Source organism: Rousettus aegyptiacus, unplaced genomic scaffold (assembly GCF_014176215.1).
Source record: "Rousettus aegyptiacus isolate mRouAeg1 unplaced genomic scaffold, mRouAeg1.p scaffold_m13_p_4, whole genome shotgun sequence".
Classification (NCBI taxonomy): Eukaryota; Metazoa; Chordata; class Mammalia; order Chiroptera; family Pteropodidae; genus Rousettus; species Rousettus aegyptiacus.
This window is the reverse complement of record NW_023416307.1, coordinates 158,346,913-158,370,941: the sequence shown is the minus strand read 5'-3', so window position 1 is coordinate 158,370,941 and position 24,029 is coordinate 158,346,913. Positions and strand designations below refer to the sequence as shown.

Here is a 24,029-nt window from a genome sequence, read left to right as displayed (position 1 = left end):
TCAATAAAGTATATTTTGGGCCATGCCCCATAAACTACTCAAATAATCCATTAAGATAGCTGTAGAAATCAGCATGGCACACTATCAGTGAGCTGGTTTAGTTATTCACCGGTTATTAATCTTCGCAGCTTGGGGTCACATCGTCCTGTCTTCAGCATTTTTCACAGTGCCCGTTGACGTCCAGGGAGCTGGTGCAGGTCCTGGGATGTGGGCACGAGATGCGTGGTACTCTCTTGACTGGGCGTCGCTCCGAGGACCGTCTCCAGACTTGGCACGTGGCCCCGGCAGGGGACCAGGGACGCACCTGTGCTGGTTCTCCGGCACAGCGACGTCTGTATCCCATGATCCTTTCCTTATGACCCTTTGCCAGCGGAGAATAATTGGGAGCATCTGTTAGCAGCTTCGGTGGCTGTCAATTGCGTTTCCTCTTTGGCTTCCCTGTAAAGTCGAGGCAGGTTTTCTCATTCCTCGGAGAACCACAGTATTTCTTTGGAGACGTCTTTGTGTATTTTTCTCAGACTAAACTTTGTTCTCTGCTCCCCAAGCCCTGCATTTTTCTTAGAAAGTCCCTACAGTCACAGCACAGGGACCCAGACACAGATGAGCTCAATGGCGGTGATGATGACGATAGCCAATTCGTATCAAAGACTTCAAATGCTCTAGTCATGTGACATGGAGCCGCGGGACTATTACAAGTCAAGAAACAAATTAACTGACTTACAAGTCTGGCGAGCGGCCCCGAACCAGTGAACTGGTAAGCGGTGGAGCTGGAATTTGCATCCACACATTTCTGGCTGCTCAGCTCCGCTTCTGAACAACTTCCAGTCTGGAAGAGCAGCTCTCTGCCCCAGAACGTGCGCCGTTCTGCTACCAAAGTCAGTTCGGAGAGTAGGAGGCTCTTTGTGCTTAGAATTCCCGTGAGAAAGCGTCAGCTGGTGCCAGGGAGGGCCCCGTCGACCTCATAGGGATGTGGGCATTGCTCGGAAGGGAACGTGCCGTGATGCCCTCTTCATCCTGGGAGATTCTTAGGGACAGCTGTTGACTGGGCATGTTACGTAGCGCGTGTGGGTCTCGAAACTTTGCGTTAACTTACTCCTTAAGTCCAGAGTGTGTGAGGCACACGTCAGGAGCCCCAGTAAACCTGAGGACAGCGAGGCACTGAGCGTCAACATAGCCGGTCAACTGCAGAATTAGATTTCAAACTCGGAGTCTGGCTCCACTGTCCACACTTTTCATCCTGGGAAAAAAAAAAAAAAAGCCTGTCATTCAAGGGGTCCAACACACACACACACACACACACACACACACACACACACACACACTCTACTTCGAAATGAATGTTTTTAAACGCTTTGTTTAAATCCGTGTATTTTCGTGTCTCCTTGAGCCGAGCCTGCATTTGTGGAGTGGGTTCTGTAAACGGCCGAGACGCCGCCACCTCTGGGGACGGTCGATGGTGACGACTCCTCTGCACCTGTCCCAGAGCCACCGCCTGGCCATCTCCTCCCAGAGCCGCTTCTCGCGGCCTCAAGCCGGGCACCGTTGTTTCCAGCTCCTTCTTACGTCCTGACTGCTGCGAGCTCCCCGGGTTCCAACACGTCACGTCACATTCCATCAGGGTAAAAAGAGAATGAGGCAGAGCTCGTGTAGACCCAAACCCTGGCAGCTGCCCGAACGCCTCCTTCCCGATGAGCTGAGGTGAGCCGTGAGCTGTGGCCACGTCGGAACAGAAACCGGTAACTTCTAGGGCGTTCCAGTCACCCAGACCTGGGGCCAAACACCTGTTTGTCCCTCCAGTTACGGCCGTGGCCCCAGGGAACGCACTGAGCCTCCTCAGGGGAGCCTCAGGTTCATTGTCTATTAAGAGACGAGAATGATCCCGGCCTCACAGAGCGGTGGCGTCTCACTGCTGCCGGTCCGTGACCCCGTTGTCACTGCCGCACTGTGTCTAAGGGGCACGTGCCGAACAGAGACGCATCCTCCGCCCCAGCAACACTCGCGTGTCGGCGAGGGCATAGCCACGGTCTCCGTCCAGCCTGGCCGATGGCGACCACAGGACGCACAGAAGCTGGAGTGACGCCGATGGCAGTGATGGTGACATGGCCGTCACGGTCTCGTCACTGCTTCACCAAGACCCCGAAATGGAAAGCCCAGCCTCCGGGAACTGGGCCTCCGCGGCAGCTCCACGTGCTGCCTCCCTTTCCTTTTCTCCCGGTACGAGCGACCTACCAGACGAGCACCACGCAGGAGGAAGGCATCAGCCACCTGGATAAACACGCGGTGGCGGCCGCTCCTGGTTGGAGTAACGAAGCTAAACGTTTCCACTGTTTCTCCTGAATCGGCCCCATTCGATCTTCAGACCCCGTCCGTGGGCACCAGCCGCCAGCACCACGGGGCACACCACGTCCGTCGTCAGAGGCCAGCGGTGTGGACGCCCCGCTTTCTCTGTCCGTGATTCACCCCCTTGTGTAACCAGGTCCGCGATTCTTTCTGAGTTCGCTGCCTTTCCCGTGGGTCCACGGCTGCCCTGCTCTCGGGGATCCCGCCGGGGGCGGCTGTGCCCAGGTGCCATCCCGTGACCTGCAAAGCCGGGATGCTGTTGGTGCACGATGCACCTTTCGTGCCTTCGGGCTCAGCCGGAGGCATCTGGCCATCGAGCGCACACTCCTGGGCTTGGGCATTCGTGGCCGAACCAGGAACTGCTTTGCCGTCACCACCAGCTTTGACTAAGCGGCCAACAGCTGCCTCGGAACTGTGGCGTCCCACAGTGAGCTCTTAGAACGCCACCCTCTACTCGTCCTCGGGACGAGTCTCTCCTTTTCTGGGTTTGGTTTTTTTTTTTTTTTTTTTGGCCCCAAGCAAATCTTCGGCATCCATAGCAACAGCGAGAATAGTATCTCACACTTGGGTAGCACCTTATGGTTCATGAAGCGTGTTAAAATCCATTAACCCAGTTTGAATCATAGTCATCCTGGGATGCCAGAAATCATCCTTTCCAAATTACAGGTGAGAAAACTATAGCCTGGAGATGTCAGGTGTCAAACGACTTCCCGACAGTGGCTCGCCTGTCTGTGTACCGGCGCTGTGTGGCCAGACCCGGAAACAGGGTCTGTGAGACGCGGAACAGAGGGCGCTGTGCACGTCACCGTGCTGACATTCCAAGTGAAAGCCGCGGCACTGTCGGGCCGTCCCTACCAGGAGCCTCTCGCTTCGTGAGGAAGGACTCGCAGCTCCGCTGTCCGGCCGACTTGGGCTCTGGGCCTGGGCTGCTTCCAGTGACGTGGGTGTCCGGCCTCCCCCGAGCCCTCCAGCATTATCCCCTCTGCTGGGGAGACGTGGCGGGGGCCGTGCCGCAGGAGTGAGCATCGATCGCTGTGGGAACCGTGCTGTCTGGCGATGGCCAAAGTCGCAGGTCCTGGTGCAGTGTCTGACCCCTTAGAGCCTGTGTGGCTCCCTGCCCAGTGCAGAGAGAGCCCCGTGGCATCTGTCGCAGGGCACGGGAGGGCCATGGGGAGGGAGGAGACGCGCTCGTGGGCCGTGGCGTGGCGAACTGAGGCACGGGGCCGTGCACCTGCTTGACGAATGAACAGACTGGTGTTTGGTAGACGTTATCTCCGTGAGTTTCTGTCTATTTGGTGCTGCAACAGTTTGGAAAACTCTGTCCCCTCCTTTGCACCACAGCCCAGAGAGACACCCCAGGGACATGGCATGAGTGACGCAAACAGCGAGCGTGTGTTTGTACAAGGCAGACTGGGTCCTTCCTCACCGCCCTCCCTGCCGACGGCGGGCTGTCGGCGTCTGACGCATCTAGGGAGTGAGCACAGCTCCGGGAAAGCCTTGAAGGATCTGCTCAGGAGCAGACATTTGGATGCGCGCACGCATGCGCGCACACACACGCAGAACATGCGCGCGCACCCAGAACACGTGTGCGCACACACATGCAGAACACACGCAGAACACGCGCGCACACACCCAGAACACACCCAGCACACGTGCACACACCCAGAACACACATGCACGCACACACGTGCAGAACACACACAGAACACGTGCACACACGCAGAACACACAGAGAATGCATACATGCACAGATGCACGCATGCAGAACACGTGTGCGCGCACATGCACACACACGCAGAACACACACCCCAGGAGTTTTTGTTCGTTGTAATTCAAGTAATGTGTTTCTGGAACGAGAAAGAAGTTTGTGTTTATTTTTTTCCAATTGACCAGACCTGGACTGAAGCTTCCCTTCTGCCCCTCCTGCCCAAATCAACCCCTTCCTAAAGTGTCTGGCTGATGTTAGGGCCGTCACTCGCTGTTTTAGACAGTAGCGGCCCGCGGTGCCCTAGAGCGCCGCACCGATCACCAGCCGTCACTGTGGGAGCCGGCAGTGAAGGCACCGCACCGCTCCTCTCGGTTAAGTGCCACCTGCGGGCGGAAGGGCCAAGATGCTGCTTACCCGGCAGTGGTCACGTCTGCCGAGACGCAGCTGGCCCAGCCGAGGTGTTCCGGGGTACCGCCCCGAAGGCTCGCGGACGCTGCCCTCCCGCCTCCGCCCCTTGTGGCCTTGCCCTGGGCGCGCAGGTCCTCTGTGCGGCCGTGACCTCCGGCAGGTGTGAGCGGAGGCCGCTGCTGCCCTCTGCTGGGTCCTGCGGGCTCTGCTTCCCCGGCTCCCCGTCCCCCTCACCCCCTCCATCCTCTACACAGACCACACCTAAGTGTTAAATTATTTAGTGTATCTTAGATTTTTATGTCCCCGTGCCTAATTTCAAACACTTGTAAACATCACTCTGAAAAAATCTAGATGAAGCAGCTTTATCCTCCTCTGACCCTCGCTGATCCTCCCCCCCCCCCTTGGGTCAGCAGCGCTCAGCAGAGGCCCGATTCCGTTCCCTGGGGAGGAAGCCTGGACCAGATGCCCGGCGACCCTCACGTCTACCCCCGAAAGGGCTTCTCCCTGCAGGAGCGCGTTTGCCAGCCCTCTGCCCCTTTCTCCTCGAAACGAAGAACAGCGACGGAAACGGAACGGGGCGCGCTCGTCTCTCCCGCCGAGTGCATTGCGCATGTGCAGACCGCACTCTGAGGCCGGCAACGCCGCGGGAAGAACTTCCGGTGGCTGACGTCCTGGCGTCGCAGCCGCGGGAAGAACTTCCGGTGGCTGACGTCCTGGCGTCGCAGCCGCAGGAAGAACTTCCGGTGGCTGACGTCCTGGCGTCGCAGCCGTCGTGCACGGGGCGGGGGGGACCTCGGGGACCACGGAGGCCCGGCGGCCGCTACGGGCCTGGGAGGAAGGGCACTGGGACCGACGGACGAGCCCCGCACGGGCGGGCGGGGCTGTTCGGCGCGCTTCGGGGGGACCGCTCCGTGAATAGACCTAACGGCGTCCACGAAAGCAGCCACGCCCTCGGGTTTAAGCGTCGTCGGCTCCGCATAGATCTTTCTCTCAAATCCGTAAGCAGACAGAGAAATCCTGCTTTAGAAGGTGAGAATTATCGTCTGCTTCCTGAGACGCAGAGGCCTTAAAATGAGGAATTTGAAAACATGCAGCAAATCGCTGACGGGGCAGCAGGCGCAGTAGGAGGGACGCGGCCCCTTCCGCTGAGGCTGCAGCGCCACCTGCTGGCCGCACGCGGGCGCTGCCCGCAGCAGCCAGGCCGGCGGGGCACGTGGCTGGGACAGACAGTGGCGGGCATTGTCTGAGGCTCGTTTCTCTGTGGGTTAGGCACAAAATCTCTCACTTTGCATGAGAAGACCACAGCCGGCCGCCCGTCAGGCGCTGTGAGAAGTTCCTTTCATCAACGAAGACCTCACCAGGCCTTTCGTCCACGTCTGAGGTGGGGTTTTATTTCCTTGACCCCGATGAGACCCTTTTGCCCAGTGACCCATATGGAACAGATACTTGTGTGTGTCGTGGCCGCAGGAAGCCAGCCTCTACCCCTCCGTTCGCACACAGGAAGAATTCTGATTGTTGATGAAAATGTTTCTCTCGGGCCAAGAGAGATCTGCGGTCCCCATCTATCCTTTTTTAATTTTTCTTAGCAGTCAAAAGAATATACCATCGAGTAATTTTAATTACATTTTGACTTATAGATCCAATTTCTTTAATTCATCAATAAGAATAGTCTTTCCCAGCTGTCTGTTTAGATCATTTCTTTTCAATCGTAAAGAAAATGTCAGGAAGGAAATGTGTGAGGTGAATTTCGCGGGCCCGCCGGACAGCGGCGTGTTCTGTCCACGGTGGGAGCGTGGGCCCCTGCGGGAACGTCTCTCCACGTGGGGGGACATCCCGACGGAGAAGCCCGCTTCCGAAACCTGGCACAGCCCCCCAACGAGCAGGTGTGCTTTCCCTGGTGACAAGGAAAACAGACCACACGAGGTGACCACGAGTGACTGAGACCGGGCAGAGCGTGCTGATTTAAAAGCAAAACAAGACACCACAAAAACTCCTTGAACCGCTGTGACGGAGTTAGAGACGGGAAGGGACCGAGGTCACCGAGGCATCGTCAGAGCGGTCGTCACAATGGGACTGGTGCTTCCGGCTGCACGTGCCAACCAGGCACATCCCGTGGCTTTGCTGCTCTCGTGGCTGCTCGGTCCCCCGTACCCACCCTCGGCCGCCCCCCTTGTCTTGTGCATTGCGCTGTCCACGTGCGGCCGTCAGGCTCACCAAACAGCCGTGCGTTGAGTTTTGTCCCTGGTCCTTGAGACCAGTGAGCCTTCTGCTCAGGCGCGATTCGTGGCTTCTGCTCAGGGGCGATTCGTGGCTTCTGCTCAGGGGCGATTCGTGGCTTGCCTCACAGGGTCAGGCTTGGCCTTGCGTTTCCTTCCAGTGTCATTTGTCAGATTGCAGCAGCCGCTCAGAGCCCCGGGTCACGAGACCGCGCGGCTTCGCGGCTCTGCGTGACTGGCTAATGACCCCGACCCCCGGAAGCACTTTGTAGTCGCCGCTCTGTCTTTTCTGCCACCGTGAAAGAGCGGATTTCCTTGTTCTCAGCGAAGACTAAGTCACCAGTTTCTCCCAACTGCTTCCCCTTCTCTTCTTTGTATGATAAAATCAGGTTTTAATTGTGTTAACAAAAGACAGGTGAGATAGATAAAAACAGCTAATGCGTGTTTCAAAGTTTTTTGAATTCTCAATTCACAAGCATAGCTGCTCCTAGAAAACAAATCTTAGTGAAAAGTGCACGTCTGAAAGCAACGAAATGTCTAAAGGATGTCCAAAAGTCACACCGTAACCGGAACGGAGACCCGGAAACAGGCCAAACCCATGCAGGCCTGACATCGTCTAGACGACACGCTGGGCATTTTTTATTTCGTAAGGGAAGTTTGGTGCTCAAAGCAGCCTGTGCCCAAAGCGGGGGCCTGGAACTCGGCTTCATGCTAGGAAACTGGGGGCCGAGGGGCGGGTCTCTGCCCAGACTAGAACGTCGAAGGGGATTGCTCTGCGGCCAGAGCAAGCAGCGAGCCAGGCCTGTATGATGTGGGGTGGAATGCCCGATGGTTTGCCACCCTCTGCGAAGCAAACCCCAGATCCCTCACGTACCCCGAGTTAGTGCTGTACAACCACACCACAGGGAAGAACGCTCCTGAGGAAGAAAAACTCCCTGATGAGGTGAACTTCCAAACCAAAATTAAGAGACGGTCAGCAGATGCAACAAAGACTCACACCAGCGATGGTGGAAGAATCTGGAAAGGATCTGTAGCCAGGTGGGTCACTTTCTTAAGTATAACCTACCTCGCCGTACCCTCCGACATTCCCCACCCCTTCCCTGGCAGAATGAGTTTGTTTCTGAAAAGCAACTCAGACGGCAAAGGACACACTGGAAGTCATACTGTTGTCTGTCTTTCGATAGCTGCTTTAATCACCTAGCAGAGAAGAATGATCAGAAAATCGGTCGATTTTTCCTCTGCTTAATGATGAACTATTCTCCAAAAGCTTAATATCGTTTTAAGTAATGCCTTACACCTGACAACAGGTGTTTTATTCATGTATCGACCCCAGTTTTCCCCCCAGTGGGCAATGCGGAAACTCAGGCCGTTTCGGTTTTAGTTTCGATTCCTGTGTTCATCCTCCTCCTACGAAGTAGCTCGCAGCTGCGTTTTGAGTGGCATGTGCTCTCGATTTACACTTGGACATCCTTTTTATTTTTTCTGTGGTGCATCTAGTTTAAAATGTTTATATTTTGAGGACCACGGCGATCTAAGTCCCGTCTTCCCTGCCAGCAGAGGAGTGAGCGCAGTGGCCAAGCACGCAGGGCAGCAAGGCGGGCCCGAGACCGGTGAGAAGCCCGGGGCTGGGGCCCGGAAGCCCAGGACGAGGCAGAGTCGAGGGTTAGCTGGCAGCGGGGACGGCGAACGAGGGCGGGGGACTGATTACGCCGAGCAAACAAGTCGATTAAGCAAATAAGGAAATCATCACTGCGGTAGAGTACACAGAAGTGGTTGTGGATGTGTAGGTACGTGTATCACACACGGGTGCGTGTGCGTGCGAGCACTCAGCGTTGGGGCCGAGAGCACCTAGCATCAGTGGGCACGCGGGTGTCCTCATCTTGGTTTCTCAAACCGAAGGTGATTAAGGGCGACGAGACGACACGTCAGTAGCTGCTCTCAGAAGGTTCCACCAAGGGGCCAGGCCTCCCCGGGGATGCCGGTCCTTGGGCTAGAGCAGAGCAAAGTGCGAGGTGAGCCTGGAACATCCGCCGGGGCCAGCAGTAGGGTCACCCTCAATAAATAGTAACAAAGTATGACAAGGACAGAGGAGTCAGCTTACCAGGACCCCACTGGCCGAAGTGGGGACAATCTGAGCACCAAAATGAATCATGATAGTGATGACGCAACCCACTGAGTGGAACAGGAAGCCAGGAGTTTAGACCCAGGTGACACACACGGCCACGCTGTTCCCTCAAGAGGAACGTCGGCTAGTGTGCGTCAAGGAACGACGGGAACGGAGGGAGAGTCGCCGTCTGGAGGCAGAGCCGTCGCCGCGGCGGGCGATCGGGCGGGGGTCTTCATGGGATCCTGAGCCGGGGGGTCGCAGAACACCTCCCACCAGACACCAGGTAGTCACCAGGGGAAAGCGGTCAGCAGAAGGGGGAGGAGAAGCCGGGTGGCCGGGGCCGACGTGGTCAGTGCTGAGACGATGTCGCACGGCACTCCGGTGGTGGCCCACTGAGCACACGCCGCCTCCGTGGGCTCATGGGGAGACTGGCGAGGTCGGTCCCCTCTCTCACTGTCAGGGACCCCCGCCGGCCAGAGCGGGGGCAGTTTGAGCGTCCCAGCGAGTAACGAGTGCTCCGAACGGGAGGCGTCTGCAGACGTGTGGCCGCGGCATCCGGCGCGCGTCCCGGGTGAGGTCCTGGGCCGAGGGGAAGCCGCACGTGTGGGGTGAGGTCCGGATGCACAGAGGTGGTGTCGGGCGGGCGGTTTCCCTCTCCGGAGGGCTGTGCGCTGCTGGAAGGGCGGTGTCCCTGGGGAAATACGAACTGAACATTTGGGGTGATGAGACTTCGCGTCTGTAGCTGCTCTCAAAAAGTTCGAGAAAAGACTCACGCGATTGGGCAGACATTATATGTTACAGATAATGTGACATGCCCCATGTCTATGTCATCCACGAGAGGGAAGGAAATAGGCAAATGCGGTAAAGTGACGATGGGGGGCGGGAGGGAGCGTGTGACAGTGACGGCGTTCTTCGTGCTTAAGTTGGACATTATTTCAAAGTAAGTTATTTTTTAAATAAGCCACTTTTTTAAAGCAAGAAACAGTGAACCCTTGTGGCCTCGGAGGCAAATCCACTCCGCGCCCGAGCGAGCCCTCGGGGGCTCCTTCACGCTCCGTGGTGTCACACGCGTGTCGGGGCGCAGAGTGGGAAACACGCAGGACATGTCCTGACCCCCCCGCTCTTCTGGCCCGGGCCTCGGTCTCGTCGGTCGCCACATCCGCGGTTCTCAGATTATCAGCGACTGGGTGAGGGGGACGGAGCCGGGCGGCAGGCCGTGTGAGACGTGGCCGCTGGCCCTCAGGGGCCCGATGACGGGGATGCACGGGGTCTGCGTAAGTGACATTTCGCGACGGCACTCGAGCTCATTGCGGAAGGAACGGAGCAGACAGGTAGCACGCACGAGCTTCACAGGGGAAGGTGGCACAGGGTGTGCGGTGCTTGGGAGAGCTGCGGAGGTGGCTCGGGTCCGCGTGGCCCCCAGAGAGGTCACGGGCATCGTCCAGCCTGGCCGGCCTTCGGTGTCACCCGACACCCCTGCCTGAGGGTGCCGCCTCTGCTCGAATACTTCCCAACATGGCGATTATCTGTCTGGGATGGACCATCGCCCTGTGAGAAAGATCAAGTCGTCAGAAAGTTGCCCTGTGTGGAGCACACGCCTTCCTGGTGACACTCTGCTTTCCACTCGGGGACCGCACAAGATGAGCTGCATTCATCTTCTGCCTGTAGCCCCTTCACGTATGAGGACCTCTATTCTGTCCTCTCGAATTTCTTGTTCTTGGGTCAAATACTTTCAGCTATTTTAGCTGTTAGAGATTTATTAGTCTTTCACTATGAATCTGCCGAATTCAAAGCCGCTTAGCGAGCTCTCTGGTCCCGTTAGTGCAAAATGCAATGGGGCTTGTACCTCTCTGAGATGGAGCACCGCGCGCTGTGAACGCGACCAAGGACGGCCTGAGCTCTCTCTGGCTGTCGACGCTGAAAAGCTCAAGCCTTTCTCCTGTGAGCCCCCAGAGCCGTCTGACTCGGCCTGTACCCGTGCAGCCGGTTTTCTAAGTGTAGCTTTTTGCCTTTGTCCCTATTAAATTTCATCCTAAACGAAAGAATGCATTCAGCTTAAAATCACTAGGAACTTTAATTCTCATCCAGTGCTTAGGGTATTCTTTTAGATGGGTGTTTTATGCAGAATTGATGAATAATAGTTCATTCAGCACTGGTTTTATTTTTATTGAAATATAACGGGACCAGCTAGAGAGGTCCCGTTATATTTCAATAACATGCTACCTCCAGGTGTACTGTGATCATTAATCAACCGTCTTTGTGGTGGCATCTGGCTGTTGAAAATAGTTCTCTGTCCAGTCCCCTTGTGTCATCTGAGATGAGCTGTCAGCTCCTTGACGAGCTCCCATTCTTGAAGTGTCTGATTTTTAACATATTCTCTATAAAAATTAATATGCGAAAAAAGACACAATGTGGCCAAAAAGTATCAAAAAACCATCACCATCAAGAAATTCACTAACAAAAGGAGACGAATACCCTCTATGAGTGAAGATTACCATTGCACACTTTACGTACTTTCCCGATAGACACTGAGTGGCTACCTTGGCCCCGTGAGTGAGAGACAGCCCGGCCGCAGTGGGAAGGCTGGAGTGGCCCAAGAGAAGTGGCATCACGATGGGGTTCTTATCCTGTGGACCCACAGACACTCGCTGTTACGGATAATAAAAGCCCTAAATCAGAAAGCTTTCACGGTGCAAGTCAGAATGTGTTATGACTTGGACACCGTGTTATAATATACACATCTAATGACCTAATCATCAACAGAGTGGTTAATAATTAACTCTTATGGTCATCGTGATCTTTAGAACGAAGTGCTTGGTTTACTTTCTGTCCTCTAGGTATCATAGAACATAACAAATGGAACACTACGGAACATACAGGTATTTTTTTTTCAACTCGAGGAGGATTAGGCAATTGGTAAGTACATGTATATTTTTAAGCATCAGTTTTATTCAGAACTCTTTCTGAATTTATCATTCCGCACGTGGTGGACCAACTGCGAGCAGGGAAGTTTAGGGGTGTCGTTGGTCCTGTTTATTGTTGCTATTTAATTACTTCCAAACCCAGACACCACTTCGCATCTTGAGTTCTAATTGCCTGTGAGAGTTCTACTCACAGAACAATAGTTGGATTTACTCTACAGAGCAGAAGTCGGACACAGAAGTTCTTCCTGATCCTGATGAATTAAAACCAAAGGAGGGGAGACAGTTTTGTTTTGAAGAAGCCATCTGTTTGTGTACAGTGTTTGTACTCAAAGTTAAGGAAATTAATCAGATGACAAGCATCAGAATGCACGACACAGAAAACAGGAGTTCTGAATAAGCGTGCAATTTGAGAAAACAGAGTGGATGAGGTCTTAAACCTCTCCGGTTTAATCCTCTCTGGTGCCAAGGGCGCCCCTCTGCTGTGTGTGCGGCGCGCGCCTTGCTTTGCATTCATTCTCGCTGCTTCAGGGCTCAGAATGTGGATTGGTGACGAGAGCTGAATGAATGAATTAGCAGCTGTCAGGGCAGCGATCATACTGCCACAGCCCTGGAGTTAGGGGACATCTCTGGTCCTCGGTTCATGGGAAGCTGAGTCCACCCGTGATGAAACCTGCCCCAGAACCCTGCCTGTGCATGAAGGGATGAACACTTCTTCAGGGAACAAATAAATGTCAATTAAAAAAATGGGAGCCAGAATTGCACATGACTCTGGGTGCTGAAGTATGTGCCAGCCTCTTGCTGCTCCCTCTGAAGCTGTCAGGGACAGGAAGCCAAGACATTCTTACACACCCGAGCCTGGCTCTCGGACTCTGCCCTCGCAAGTCCAAGATGCGCGCTGAGAGCTGGCATCAGCGTTTTCAGCAGAAAATCATCTCTGCTTTTGACCTGCCTGAGGCAGCAAGTTCATCACTATTGCACTAAAACTCTCCGAAACCGTCTTCACTCTGTGGCCACCTCTGAATCTCTCCTGCGTTTAAACGTCTTCAATTGACTACAGCTAATGAAGACTGCAAATCACGGGGTTGTGCGCTTAGACCGTGGATGAGCTGTGAACGGAGACCCCGTTGTCGGCGAAATGGAACACAGCCGCTTAGCACAGCAGAGGGGCCCTTCTCCACTCGCACGCGCCACGTTCCCTCATTCATTAGGTAGGGGCGATCATGGCACCTGCTGGTTAAGAAGAAATGAAGTAAGCCCTGAAGATGCTCACCACAGTGTCTGGGACGCAAGGGGCTCAGTTATTACAAACGTTATTCCCTCTGTTATGTTGTTCATCATACTAGGATGCCGTCAGCCATATAGCACACAATACATGCTTGCTGGATAAATGAGCAAATGAATGAAGATACATTAAAATGAAAATAATTGCTACAGGCAAAGGCAGTGGACGGCTGTGGATAATAGAATTGGGCAACGTCTTGCCACATAAAAACTGTAGATGCCTATAATTTCAGCCAGGTATTATTCATTTATAGATGAGGGAAAAATTTGAATCCAAAAGTGATAAGTGACATGTTAAGTCAAAATGAAGCTATTTTAGTTTTGTTTGTTTGTTTTGCTGGGAATTCTAAGGTGATTTGCTCTCAACTCCTCCCCTGATTTAAAAAAAAAAAAGAAAAAAAAACCTCAATCTGTATCTAGTCCTGCCGATCATTTAATCAATAGAGCGGATTTTGATTATGAGACTGCAGAAGCCTCAGGTTTTGGAATAAGAGATAGGCCCCCCATCTCCCCCTAGCCGACATTCCGTTTTCACTCATTTCATGGCTGTTACACATTCGACAGTGACCGAAAGCTCACCAGCCCACGTAACATGATTTTTCCCCGTTTTCAGAAAACGAGGGTGTCCCACCGCAGACCGGCATCTGTGTGTGTGGGGGGGGCATGGGCTTTTCTATTCTGATGACCACAGGTGGTTGCTCTCCATCATTGGGTAAATCCTGTTCTAAATCCTCTCTCTAAAGAGGAATTTTAGCGCGGGTTGTTGAAAGAAGGCCCGTCAAAAGTCTCCCAGGAGGCTTCACTTCCAAGTCCCCAGCGGAGACTCTGCTGTAGGAAGGACACCCACTAGAAGCGCACTCAGCCCCGCGCCGTCCCAGGAAGACAGACGGGGACCATCGAGTGTTCCTTTATCGTTGTGTTTGCTCTGGATTTGTCTTCTTTGTCATGATTTGTTGGGTTGGTTTTGTTTGATTTGGTTTAGTGCAGAGAAAGTTCCAGAATGTGGCCGAATTCACGGTTTCACTCTCTAGTCACTTACATGGCCTTTCTGTTGGACTTAGATCACTTTCCCCTGCTGCACTCTCTGACACTGTGAAATCGAGTTGCAGTGACAGGTGAGACCACCTGCGTGTGCGTGCAGCCTTGCAGTTTATATACCAGCTCACGTACTGTCTCAGCGAAGCCAGCCATTCCATTCCCAGCTCAAATCATAATGTGAAAAGTGACCTCCAAACAGATTCGCACCCCTCCTTTTAAAGAAGTAACATATATCGTTTTGTCAATCATGATCATTAACAGCATTCTTAATAATTATAGCTATCATAAAATATGCAAAAATGTCTACTACTTTCAAATGGTTAAAACTTACAAACTTAATAATGCATTAGTAGATTAAGAAAAAATTGGGGGAAATTATACTGAAATGAAAATAAAGGTGTAAGCTGGATAGTGAGAGAGTAAACAGGATCATTTTTTGTTGTTTTATTTTACTTTTGGGACGGGTTGACCCCTCCTTTTAACTCTCGCGAATTTTCTAAATTTTCCATACTAAACATTTTTCACTTTTATAATAGGGAGGAAAAAAAAGCCCAACAAACTTCAAATTAACATGGATTTTCCTGTTTGCACTCAGCTGCAATAGTGCTTTCTAGTGAAAATGGGGAGATATGAAACCTTTTTGAAGAGACGATTTCAGAGTAGGCCCTTCTAGAAGCTTCTTAGCATGTCCAACCTCAGTGCTCCCCAGCTGGGTTCCGTTGCTCCAGGAAGGTTGGCATAATGCATATTTTCATCTTTTCTTATTAAAAACGGCCTCCTGGCCCGAATCTGAGCTGCTCAGATGACGGAGGTCACAGCCTGAAAGCGAAACAAAGTGAAACTCTGCTCAGCGTTTCACGCTCTTGGATGCCGCGTTTGTTTCCTCACGAGCCCACAGCCCTGGTTGTCTTGTCGTGTTTCCCCTCTGCAGATGCGACACGGGTGATGGTGCCCCCTTCCAGCATGGACGTCACCGTCGGGGAAAGCATTGTTCTGACGTGCCAGGTGACCCATGACCACTCGCTGGACATCGTGTTTACTTGGTCGTTTAATGGACACCTGATAGATTTTGACAAAGACGGGGACCACTTTGAGAGAGTCGGCGGGGTAAGCATCAATGTCCGGCCTCTGCCGGAAACGCGGAGTGTGGGGGAGCTGTCCCACCCTGACTCACACAGCTTAACTCAAAAAGAAATATCAATTTGTTCTTTGACAATTTTGTCCAAGCACCTTATTTCAAAAAGCTCAGGTAATTCCTCCTACCTTTTGCATGATCAATGCAGCATCACTTACCCAGGGACCCTCTGCGGCGCTCTGCTCTAAATCCTCAACAGCTCCGCCAGGGTAGTTATTAATGCCGTGCGTGAATGGGGAAACTGAGGCCCCGAGGTTGTAAGGCTTGCCCAGGCCTCGTGGTTATTCAGGTGCAGAACTCAGCTTGGAACTTCAACTGCCGTGCTCTGTGCGCCCCGCCCTACCGTGCGCCCTGCCCTACTATGTGCCCCCGAACCTGACGGAGAAAATAGCATAGGGACAGTTTACTAACATGTTTTGAAGTGTCTGATGGAAGTCCTCTGGCTCTTCCAGGAGACCCGTCATTGTGGTGTTAGGGCTCACGTTCTTAAATTCGAAAGTGTGATTATTATTAATTCGAATTCCCATGGATGAGTTTTCAAAATGCCTTACTTTTCATAAAAATGCATATTACTGAGCTCACATCAAGAAAAGGTTAAATCTGGAAATAATTTGGGTCAATCACAGTCGTTCTCAAAAAAAAAAAAATTTTCTGCCCTAACACGGCATACAGCCTCATAATTCACCGACATTCACTCTGGCCACCATTCGCGTGGAGGGGTCTAACCACATAAAAACGGGGCCGTGGTTGAAACGCCGTCACCAGGCCCCGTGCTGCCCATGACTCTGACTCGCCCACCTCATCCCACCCCTGCCTTACGCTGAGGTAAATGGCTCACAGCGGTCCCCACAGAGCATCGACGGAGGACCTGTTTCTCCTCGAATGTGATCCTGCCCCGTCACATGCTCGCTGCCTTCCTCAGACAGTGTCTATCGGCTGAGTCGCAGAACACCAACAGTGATTCGAGTGGCAGCTTCTCACTTCTCCCAAGAACCGCGAACGACGGGTGCACCACGCTGGTCGCACGGGAGAGAAACGAGCGCGTCGCATGCACGGGCGTCCCCGGTCGCCAGGGACCCTCTCCGGGAGCCCTTGCGCAGGAAGGGTGCGTGATACTGCCAGCGCTAACCACCCCGGACTCCCCGGACACGGCTCGGCCCAGTAACGCTGACCGAGCGAGAGAGAGGATGGCTAGGCATCCTCGCAAGGGCACAGAGGCGTCGGGTCCGGCAGAGCACCCCGCCCTGCGCCTCCCACAGCAGGGGACCTGGTAAACTCCGCGCCGGCGTCAACTGAAGGAAAGGGGGGCCGTATTTGATAGTGGGACAGTGTGGAGTGAGGAGACCCTCATGAATTAAGCAGAGTATTTGTGCTCATGCTGAAACCAGTGCCCAGGGCGGGAGATGCTGCGAATGTCGCCTTCTAGAGTGACACAGGTGCCATTCAATAGGAACCGGTGTCTGACTGATCGAACCCCGCGCCCTGCCAGTCAGACAGAGGCTGGCCAGGTGGAGGCACGCTTCGCGGAGCCAGGCCCTGCTGGCCACCTCTGTGGTGGCCTCGATCTGCGGATTCGCACGTCCTCCCCGCCTCTGCGTGGCTGGTACTGGCCCACCAGCTGTCACTACAGCGTACGGACAGCACCATCGAGTGTCAGGGCGGAGCGCGTCAGCCACCAGGGTCATCGGCACGTGCCGGGTTGGCACTTGGCAGGGGAAGAGGTGAGGAAGCGGTTCTGACGCCGGCCCTCTCTCTGTGTCCACGACCTGGGTCCGTCCAGCGGGCAGGACGCCAGGCAGAGCTGGCCAATGACCGCACGCTTTGGAAAACTTCCTATGTCGTCGTCCTCTGACAGCCTCTCGGGGCTGCTTCGTGCTCTCCGGCCGGGACGTTAGCCGAGATCCAGTCGCCAGCCGGGTCTCACGACTCCGGAGGGAATGAGAGCGCTGAGCCGGTCCCCTCCCACGGGACGCCGCGGCCCGGCCGTTGTTTCTCTTTGTTTCGGCTTGACTTTGAAAACACGAACCTGCTCAAAACGTGTAATGGAAGGGCACCCGCAGGATCCTGTCCACGGCTGCCGTGCGCTCGGGCCCCCAGGCCACAGGTGCGTCCGGCTTTCAGACGCTGGGCAAACAGAGCGGGTCATCGTGATCATGGAGCCGCCCTCACGAGGGCGCGGCCCCACCCTCTCCACACACGGCCCTCGCAAGGCACGAGTCCTGTTTAAATCTGTACTCGAAGTCCAAACGTGGGAAGTGTCTCAGGTAAAGAAGTGGTGATGACAATGAGGCGGCGGGGTTCCTCGCGCTCCCAGAGGTCACTGATCAGACGCGTCCGTGTGTATCGGCTTGTCGCTGCTCCCCGACACCCTGTGAAATCGGGGAGCAGCTGTCCCGGATTACTGAGCGGTGCGTAGTGGAAACTGGATGAGGAACCACGTGTCGTAAGCAAAAGAGCTTCCAGGTCAAAGAAAAAAATCACAGCTCTTTTTGAATGGGGTCGGATGACTTTGATGTAATTGATCAAGGTCATCGATAATTCTAGATTCCGTTTACTCTGTGCTCCGCAGTTGTCAGAGGGGTTCCACACGCACACATGTGTGCACAAATATGCGCGCGTGCACATGCATGTGTACATACACACATGCACACGCACAGACGTGCACACTCACACACGTGCACATGTACGCACACGCGCACGCGCAATCTTATTTGATCCTCACAACCTAGCTCGTAGGCGGTGTGTCCTTCCTGCTCAGGTCAGCGCACGAAGGCCCAGAGAGGTCAGGAGGCTCGGGAAGGTGCGCAGCAGGGCAGCCCGGGACCGTGAGTCCCCGACCTTCAGCTCCATCCTCACTCGGTGTCCGCCTGTCCTCGGGCCCTCTTCACAGCTCCTGGCAGTTCCGTGCCTCCCACTGACCTGGGGACAGTGCGATGTGTCACACTGGGACTGGGAAGGAGCGTAAGAGCAGGAGAATGGAGGCCTCCGGGGCGGCAGGACGGCATCCGCCTGGAGCGAGGACTGAGGCTGGCGCGCGGGTTCCCGCCGCGGCTCGGCCTCGCGCCGGCTGCGTGACTTCACGAGTCACCTGAGCTCCTCGTGCTTGAGTTTCCTCATCCACAAACGGAGGAGGCAGGAGCGCGGTCGATGGCCGCGCGAGCATCCAGCGAGTTTGTGCACCGAAGCGCGAGGCGCGGCTTGGATGGACGCCGGACAGCGCCCAGCGGGGCGCGCGGTCCCTGTCGCCCCCCGGAGGACGGGCAGCCCGCGGCTCTGCACTTCGGGGCGGGAAACCCCACGTCATCGTGTCGCCTGCAGGGGGTTCAGGGAGGACGTGACGTGCCGGACCTGAGGCCACGGCGCCCGCGGGTGCAGCGGCCGCGCTCCGCGCTCCGGGTGGATGCGGCCTTCGTGGGGGCGCGCGGAGGCCCCCCCCCAGTGGCAGAAGCGCCCCGCCGGCCCCCCCCAGGGCAGAAGCACCCCGTTTCCCACGCGTGTGGCAGAAGCGCCCCGCTGGCCCCCCTATCCCCCACGAATGGCAGAAGCGCCCCGCTGGCCACCCCCAGCGGCAGAAGCGCCCCGTTCCCCACGCGTGTGGCAGAAGCGCCCCGCTGGCCCCCCTACCCCCCACGAATGGCAGAAGCACCCCGCTGGCCACCCCCAGCGGCAGAAGCACCCCGTTTCCCACGCGTGTGGCAGAAGCGCCCCGCTGGCCCCCCTGCCCCCCACGAATGGCAGAAGCGCCCTGCTGGCCCCCCCCAGCGGCAGAAGCGCCCCGCCGGCGAATGCGCGGAAGCACCTCCAGGCCCTGGAGACATCCACCCCGGGAGGCCGCGAGTCCTGCGGACCCGCACGTCGGACTTGCCCTCGGCGCTCGGGAAGCAGGTGGCACACGAGGTGACGGCGACGTCCGCGGGGGCCTGGTCCCCGCGGGGCGCCCATCAGACCCGGGAGTGGTCACCGCGCCGGCGCGGGGTGGGCCGCTCTGCGTGCGGGGTTCCCAGGCGTGGGAAGCGCCAGCGAGGGCGGGGGCCGCGGCAGGGGGCCAGGGGCCGGGGTGGGGGGGCCGATGGGCGAGGGGCCCGGGGCGAGGGGCCCGGCGCGGGGGCCGGGGCGAGCCTGAAGGAGCCCTCGGGGCCGGGTCAGGCGCCGGCGGCATGAGTCCAGGGACCCGGGGAAGCCAGGCGAGGCCTCGTCCCAGGTGCGTTCTGAGCACGTCGCTGTCCTTATCTCTCGGGCGGCGCCCCATTTTTCATCGGCCACGGCTTGCATCGCTAATGCTTTCGCCGGCCGGGTAAAATAAATCCATTAGTCACAGGGTCCTTCCTGAGATAACGATATTTAGAGCTCATTAAAGACTAATTGTACCCACTTTTCCCTACTTTATCAGCAGGATTCAGCTGGCGATTTGATGATCCGAAACATCCAGCTGAAGCATGCTGGGAAGTACGTGTGCACGGTCCGGACGAGCGTGGACCGGCTGTCCGCCACTGCGGACCTGATCGTCAGAGGTAGAGTTCAGCTTTTGTCCTGAAGACGTGTTGGTGGCCTGCACCCCTGCACGGAGCTTTAGAAACCTCAGCAGTTTAGCATCGTGGAGGATCGGTCAGGCAGAGGCTAAGTGTTGTAAACAGCACTTAACAGTCCGTGGATGTTAAGTGTGTATCGACTCCTCCCGGGAGGTCATCAGGAAAGGCAGAGCAAATCCAGTTACTTTATAGGGAAAGTCACCCCTGGGATGGCCACGGGAGCCGGCCCGGGACAGCTTCGCAGGAGCGAGAGCAGATGGCTTCCGAGGGCTCAGGCCGCGCTTTGCCGTTTCATCCTGGCTAAGCCGGTGAGTGCTCGAGCCGCGGCTCTCAGGGCCCAATGCAAAATCATCACCCGCTGTTCCCAGTTTCCTCCCTTTGTGTCTCTAAAACTGATAGTTCTGCCCAGTTCCTAAAAGATGGCTTTCAAGAGAGACTTCTGACTGCCAGAGCCAGAGTAAATAAGCAGAGAGTCGATGTAAAAACTGACGTGGGAGCGAGTCCCGTGGCTGCAAACAGCGTGGCCTGACTTCAGCCCGATGGCTGTGAACCCCTGTCTGAGCCACGGAGGGCAAATGCCAAGCCCCACACACTGGAGTATAGAGGAACAGTGCATGGGCTTTAAAGAAATATTTTTTAGCGAAGATAACCTCTGCCAACTGGCATGTGCGCCAGAACAAAACCGACGCGTACTCAGGGGTCTCGTCACGAAGCCACTCATAGCATCAAAATAGCCTCCGGCCAGCGTCTCCTGCACCCGAACCCCCAGCCACGGCGCATAGCTATCTCTGGCCAGCAGAACTTGGGGTGCAAGGAGGTAAAAGCCAGGGGCGCTGAGATTTGGAGGCGGATGAATCAGTGCAGAGACGAGGGTTCTTGGAAGCTGCAGAAAGTGTTGCTGTCCTTTTAGGCGAGTCGGGGGGGTGCGTGGGAGTCAGCAGCTTAAACTCGCTGTCAAGAGAAGTTGGACAAAAATAGCTTTTCCATCCCGTCTGCCTCGGTTCCCCTTTAAGTTGCTTAAAAAGGCTTTCGGTAATGCTGCAGATAAGGGCGCACGCGATAAGGGAAAACACTTTCGACCTGGACAGAGCCACCCACAGAATAACTGATGGAAACGTGTTTACTTCCTTCTTCAGTGGTGGGCGCCATCGCCAAAGCCGGCCCGCAGTCCCCTTGGGGACAAAAGAGTTCCGTGGCAGAACATCTATCCTCTCTTTAATTAGGGTAATGTTCAGATCAGCAGTTTAAACACCAATAAATTAGACTAATAAATATTTAAATCAGCAATACTTGAAGTCCTTAAATGATATTGTATACTTCATTTCACCGAAAATAGCATTAAATACCAGGAGGGATTTGCAAACGCGGTCTAAAAGAAAATCTAGTCTAATCAGTTAGTAAGGGCCAATAAATTAACATGCCATTTTAAACCATAATCTTGCGTTTTATCTCCTCCAGCTCTGCCCTTGCGGCTTTTCTGCATGTCGCGGGGGGTGGGAGGAGCAGGGGAGCACTTTGCTGCCACGTTAGAGACGTTCGTCCTGGAAATGAGCATAGCTCTGGCTTCCTTGACTCCCTGATATGTACACGACTGACTCTATAGCCTCCTGACATGGCAAGGAAGGCCACCCTTCCCTGAGCGAGGCACAGAGACCCGGAGTCACACCGACACCCCCCTGCTGCGGCCCGTGACAAAACCCCACAGAGCCCGCGGCCTGGTGAACGTTCTGCTCAGAAGATAAATAAGACATTGGCTCATTTTGTCATTTTGAAAGAGGGACCCCACTTCCCCAAAACAAAGCTCGTAAACATTCCGTAAGGTCATGTTGGGGGCGGGGCGGGGAGGGTGGCTGCCGCGTGACTGAGAGCAGACAGCTGTGAAAGTCCCCGCTCCTCGGGGCCCCTCCATTTCCTTCCTATGCAGTTGCCCATCATGGGCTCAGCAACTAACAGTTTAATCCGTTGAGGAGTTTTCTGCTTCTGGTGCCTTGATTTTAAAGGACATCGCAGGCGCAGCCATTAAAAAAAAAAAAGGGTGAGGTGGAGATGAACATGTAGGATGAGAAAGCTGGTGAGGAAAAAGGGCATAGTGTTTTCGGGACGTTATTGGTTAACGAGGGTCCCAAAGACCAAAGGTTACCTCGGTTCTGCGGAGGTGGATTTAGACTGACAGGCTGAAATGTCACCGTGGGAAATTAATCCGTTCTAGCACACGGATTTCTAGACCTTTCATTCCGGAGTGGGAGGGAGCAGATAAATTTAGTCTCACCTGTGGGTCTATAAAAGTGACTTTTAAAGAAGGAAAGAGGAATTTAGGGCATCACATAAAGGGTTCGGGAGAGAATCACAGAGCAGAGTTTCACTCCAGGGAATCACTGTGAACTTGTCACCTCTGTGGGTGGTCTCCTCCTTTCCGGCCCCTGTGGCATGGCCCAACAGTGTCCTGGCGGTTTTTGGATTGCTGTGCTGGGAGCAGCAAATCCCTCCTGGGAACAGCTGCTTGTGCCTGAGCGATGGGCACCCGGGTCGTCCCCCTGTGTTCCCCACAGTCACCTTGTCCCCCGGGAGGTCAGCTGTGCCTCCCGAGAAATGCAGCGAGCCTCCTGATGCTAGGGCAGCTTTGCATCTTTGCTCTGGCCGTTGACATCTGGTGTTTTGCCGGCCGACCGCGATCCATCCCCCGTTTCTTTATGATTTCCAAGCCTTCCTTAAAAAACTGACTCCCCCCGGGCCCCCCAATCTCAACGGTTCAGGTACTTAAACAACGAGGGCGAATGGAAAACTCTAGGTGAGATGCGCGAGGAGGTCCCGGGGCTGCGGCCCGGTTGAGAACTGCTGTGAAGGAGCCACCGTCTCGCGTCTCTCGAGCACCGGCCGCCTTCTCAGCGGCTGGGGGACGGGGCCCGGGGGACGCGCAGCGGGAACGTGCCGGGCAGCGCCACCAGCCCAAGGTTCTGGCACCGTTTCCGCTCAAAGCCACGTCCTCGGTGGCGGGAGCGCCCGTTCCGGGAGCCTCTCCTCTCCGGTCACCACCGCCGTTGCCCCCGGATACCGGCAGGATGCTGGAAATACAAGGTGGGCGAGTGAATGAACGTGGGGCCCTGTGGCACCCCGAATCCTCAGCATCTGGAATGACCATTCTGCAGCCATTCCTTCTTGACCCGTGAGCTTTTTCTATTAGACGGCGAGCCCCCGGAAGGAAGGGGCCGCGTCCCGTTCTTCTCTGTATTTTTAGAGGCCGGAAGAGTGCGGGCACCTGCGGGGTGTTCAGAGAGGAAGTGACAGCTGACGGATCCGAGAGCAGTGCACAGCGGTCACTGGAGTCAGGCCCCATTCCGTTCGGTGACCACGTTACTTACTTGGCCATTCGAACACGACGCACGGCTCCGGGTCTGAGGGTCTCGCTCTCTTGCAGGTCCTCCAGGCCCCCCAGAGGCTGTGACCATAGACGAGATCACAGACACCACCGCCCAGCTCTCCTGGAGACCCGGGCCCAACAACCACAGCCCTGTCACCATGTACGTCATTCAGGCCAGGACTCCGTTCTCCGTGGGCTGGCAAGCAGTCAGCACAGGTACCGTCCCGACGCCCGGCCCGGCCTCTCACGGGCCTCCTGACGCCGCGTCGGGGACAAACGCCCGCGGCAGACGCCGAGGCCATCGGGGTCCCCAGCCGGGCGCAGCTCCGGGCGACACGAGACGGCGGTGTCGCCTGGGCCTCGGACGACGGGCCTGTCGTTTTTTGAAAATGTTTTTCTTTGTGTGTTTTTTAACTTAGCCTGAGCAGTAGCGTTTGGAAAAGGATAGATCTGTTGCCTTGGTTGTATTTTCTCTTAATGCACATTCTAAGTGCATTAGTTATGAAAATCATTATGAAGTACATTAGAGAAAAAATCAGATGGCTCCATCCGTGTACCAGGAACGGTGCACTTCAGGGAGCAGTGTCCCCTGCTCCCCGGAAGGCGGTTTTTGTGGAGCGTGGACCCTGCTCTCGAGAAGCCGAGACCCGCGCCCCCCCCAGAGGCTGTTGGCCGGCCGCCCGTCGTCTGAGATGGAAACCTTGGGCATGCAGAGCCGTGAGATTGTTCTGCTGAAAAAAAATACATGACTTGGCCATCCCGTCTCCGGCCCTGTCAACCGCTCCAAACTTTGTTATTTCATTTAAGTTTCACTCGAGGAAAAGACTGGACAAAGAAGTAGTTACTGTGATCAAGATACACAGCCCCGAAGCCCGCAAGGGTGGCTGTGGGGCCTCGATGTCCTACAGCAGAAGTGACTCGGAGCGATGGGCCCGGGCTGGGGCAGTCGCGTGACTGGTGTTGGTTTCCAGAGCCCCAGTCTTGT

General features: G+C 55.4%; 1 protein-coding gene across 10 annotated transcripts in view; it reads left to right on the top strand.

Moving 5' to 3' along the window:
* CNTN4 (contactin 4) overlaps positions 1-24,029 on the top strand; it is a 637,177-nt gene that overhangs the window by 594,415 nt on the left and 18,733 nt on the right. For 8 of the 10 annotated variants that reach the window (XM_036220057.1, XM_036220049.1, XM_036220051.1 and 5 more), the window contains 3 exons: positions 14,954-15,129; positions 19,548-19,668; positions 23,102-23,260. In XM_036220057.1, the coding sequence (XP_036075950.1) occupies positions 14,954-15,129; positions 19,548-19,668; positions 23,102-23,260 (456 nt within the window). The remainder of the gene's footprint in view (positions 1-14,953; positions 15,130-19,547; positions 19,669-23,101; positions 23,261-24,029) is intronic. The other 2 variants (XM_036220058.1, XM_036220056.1) reach the window with 1 other exon arrangement.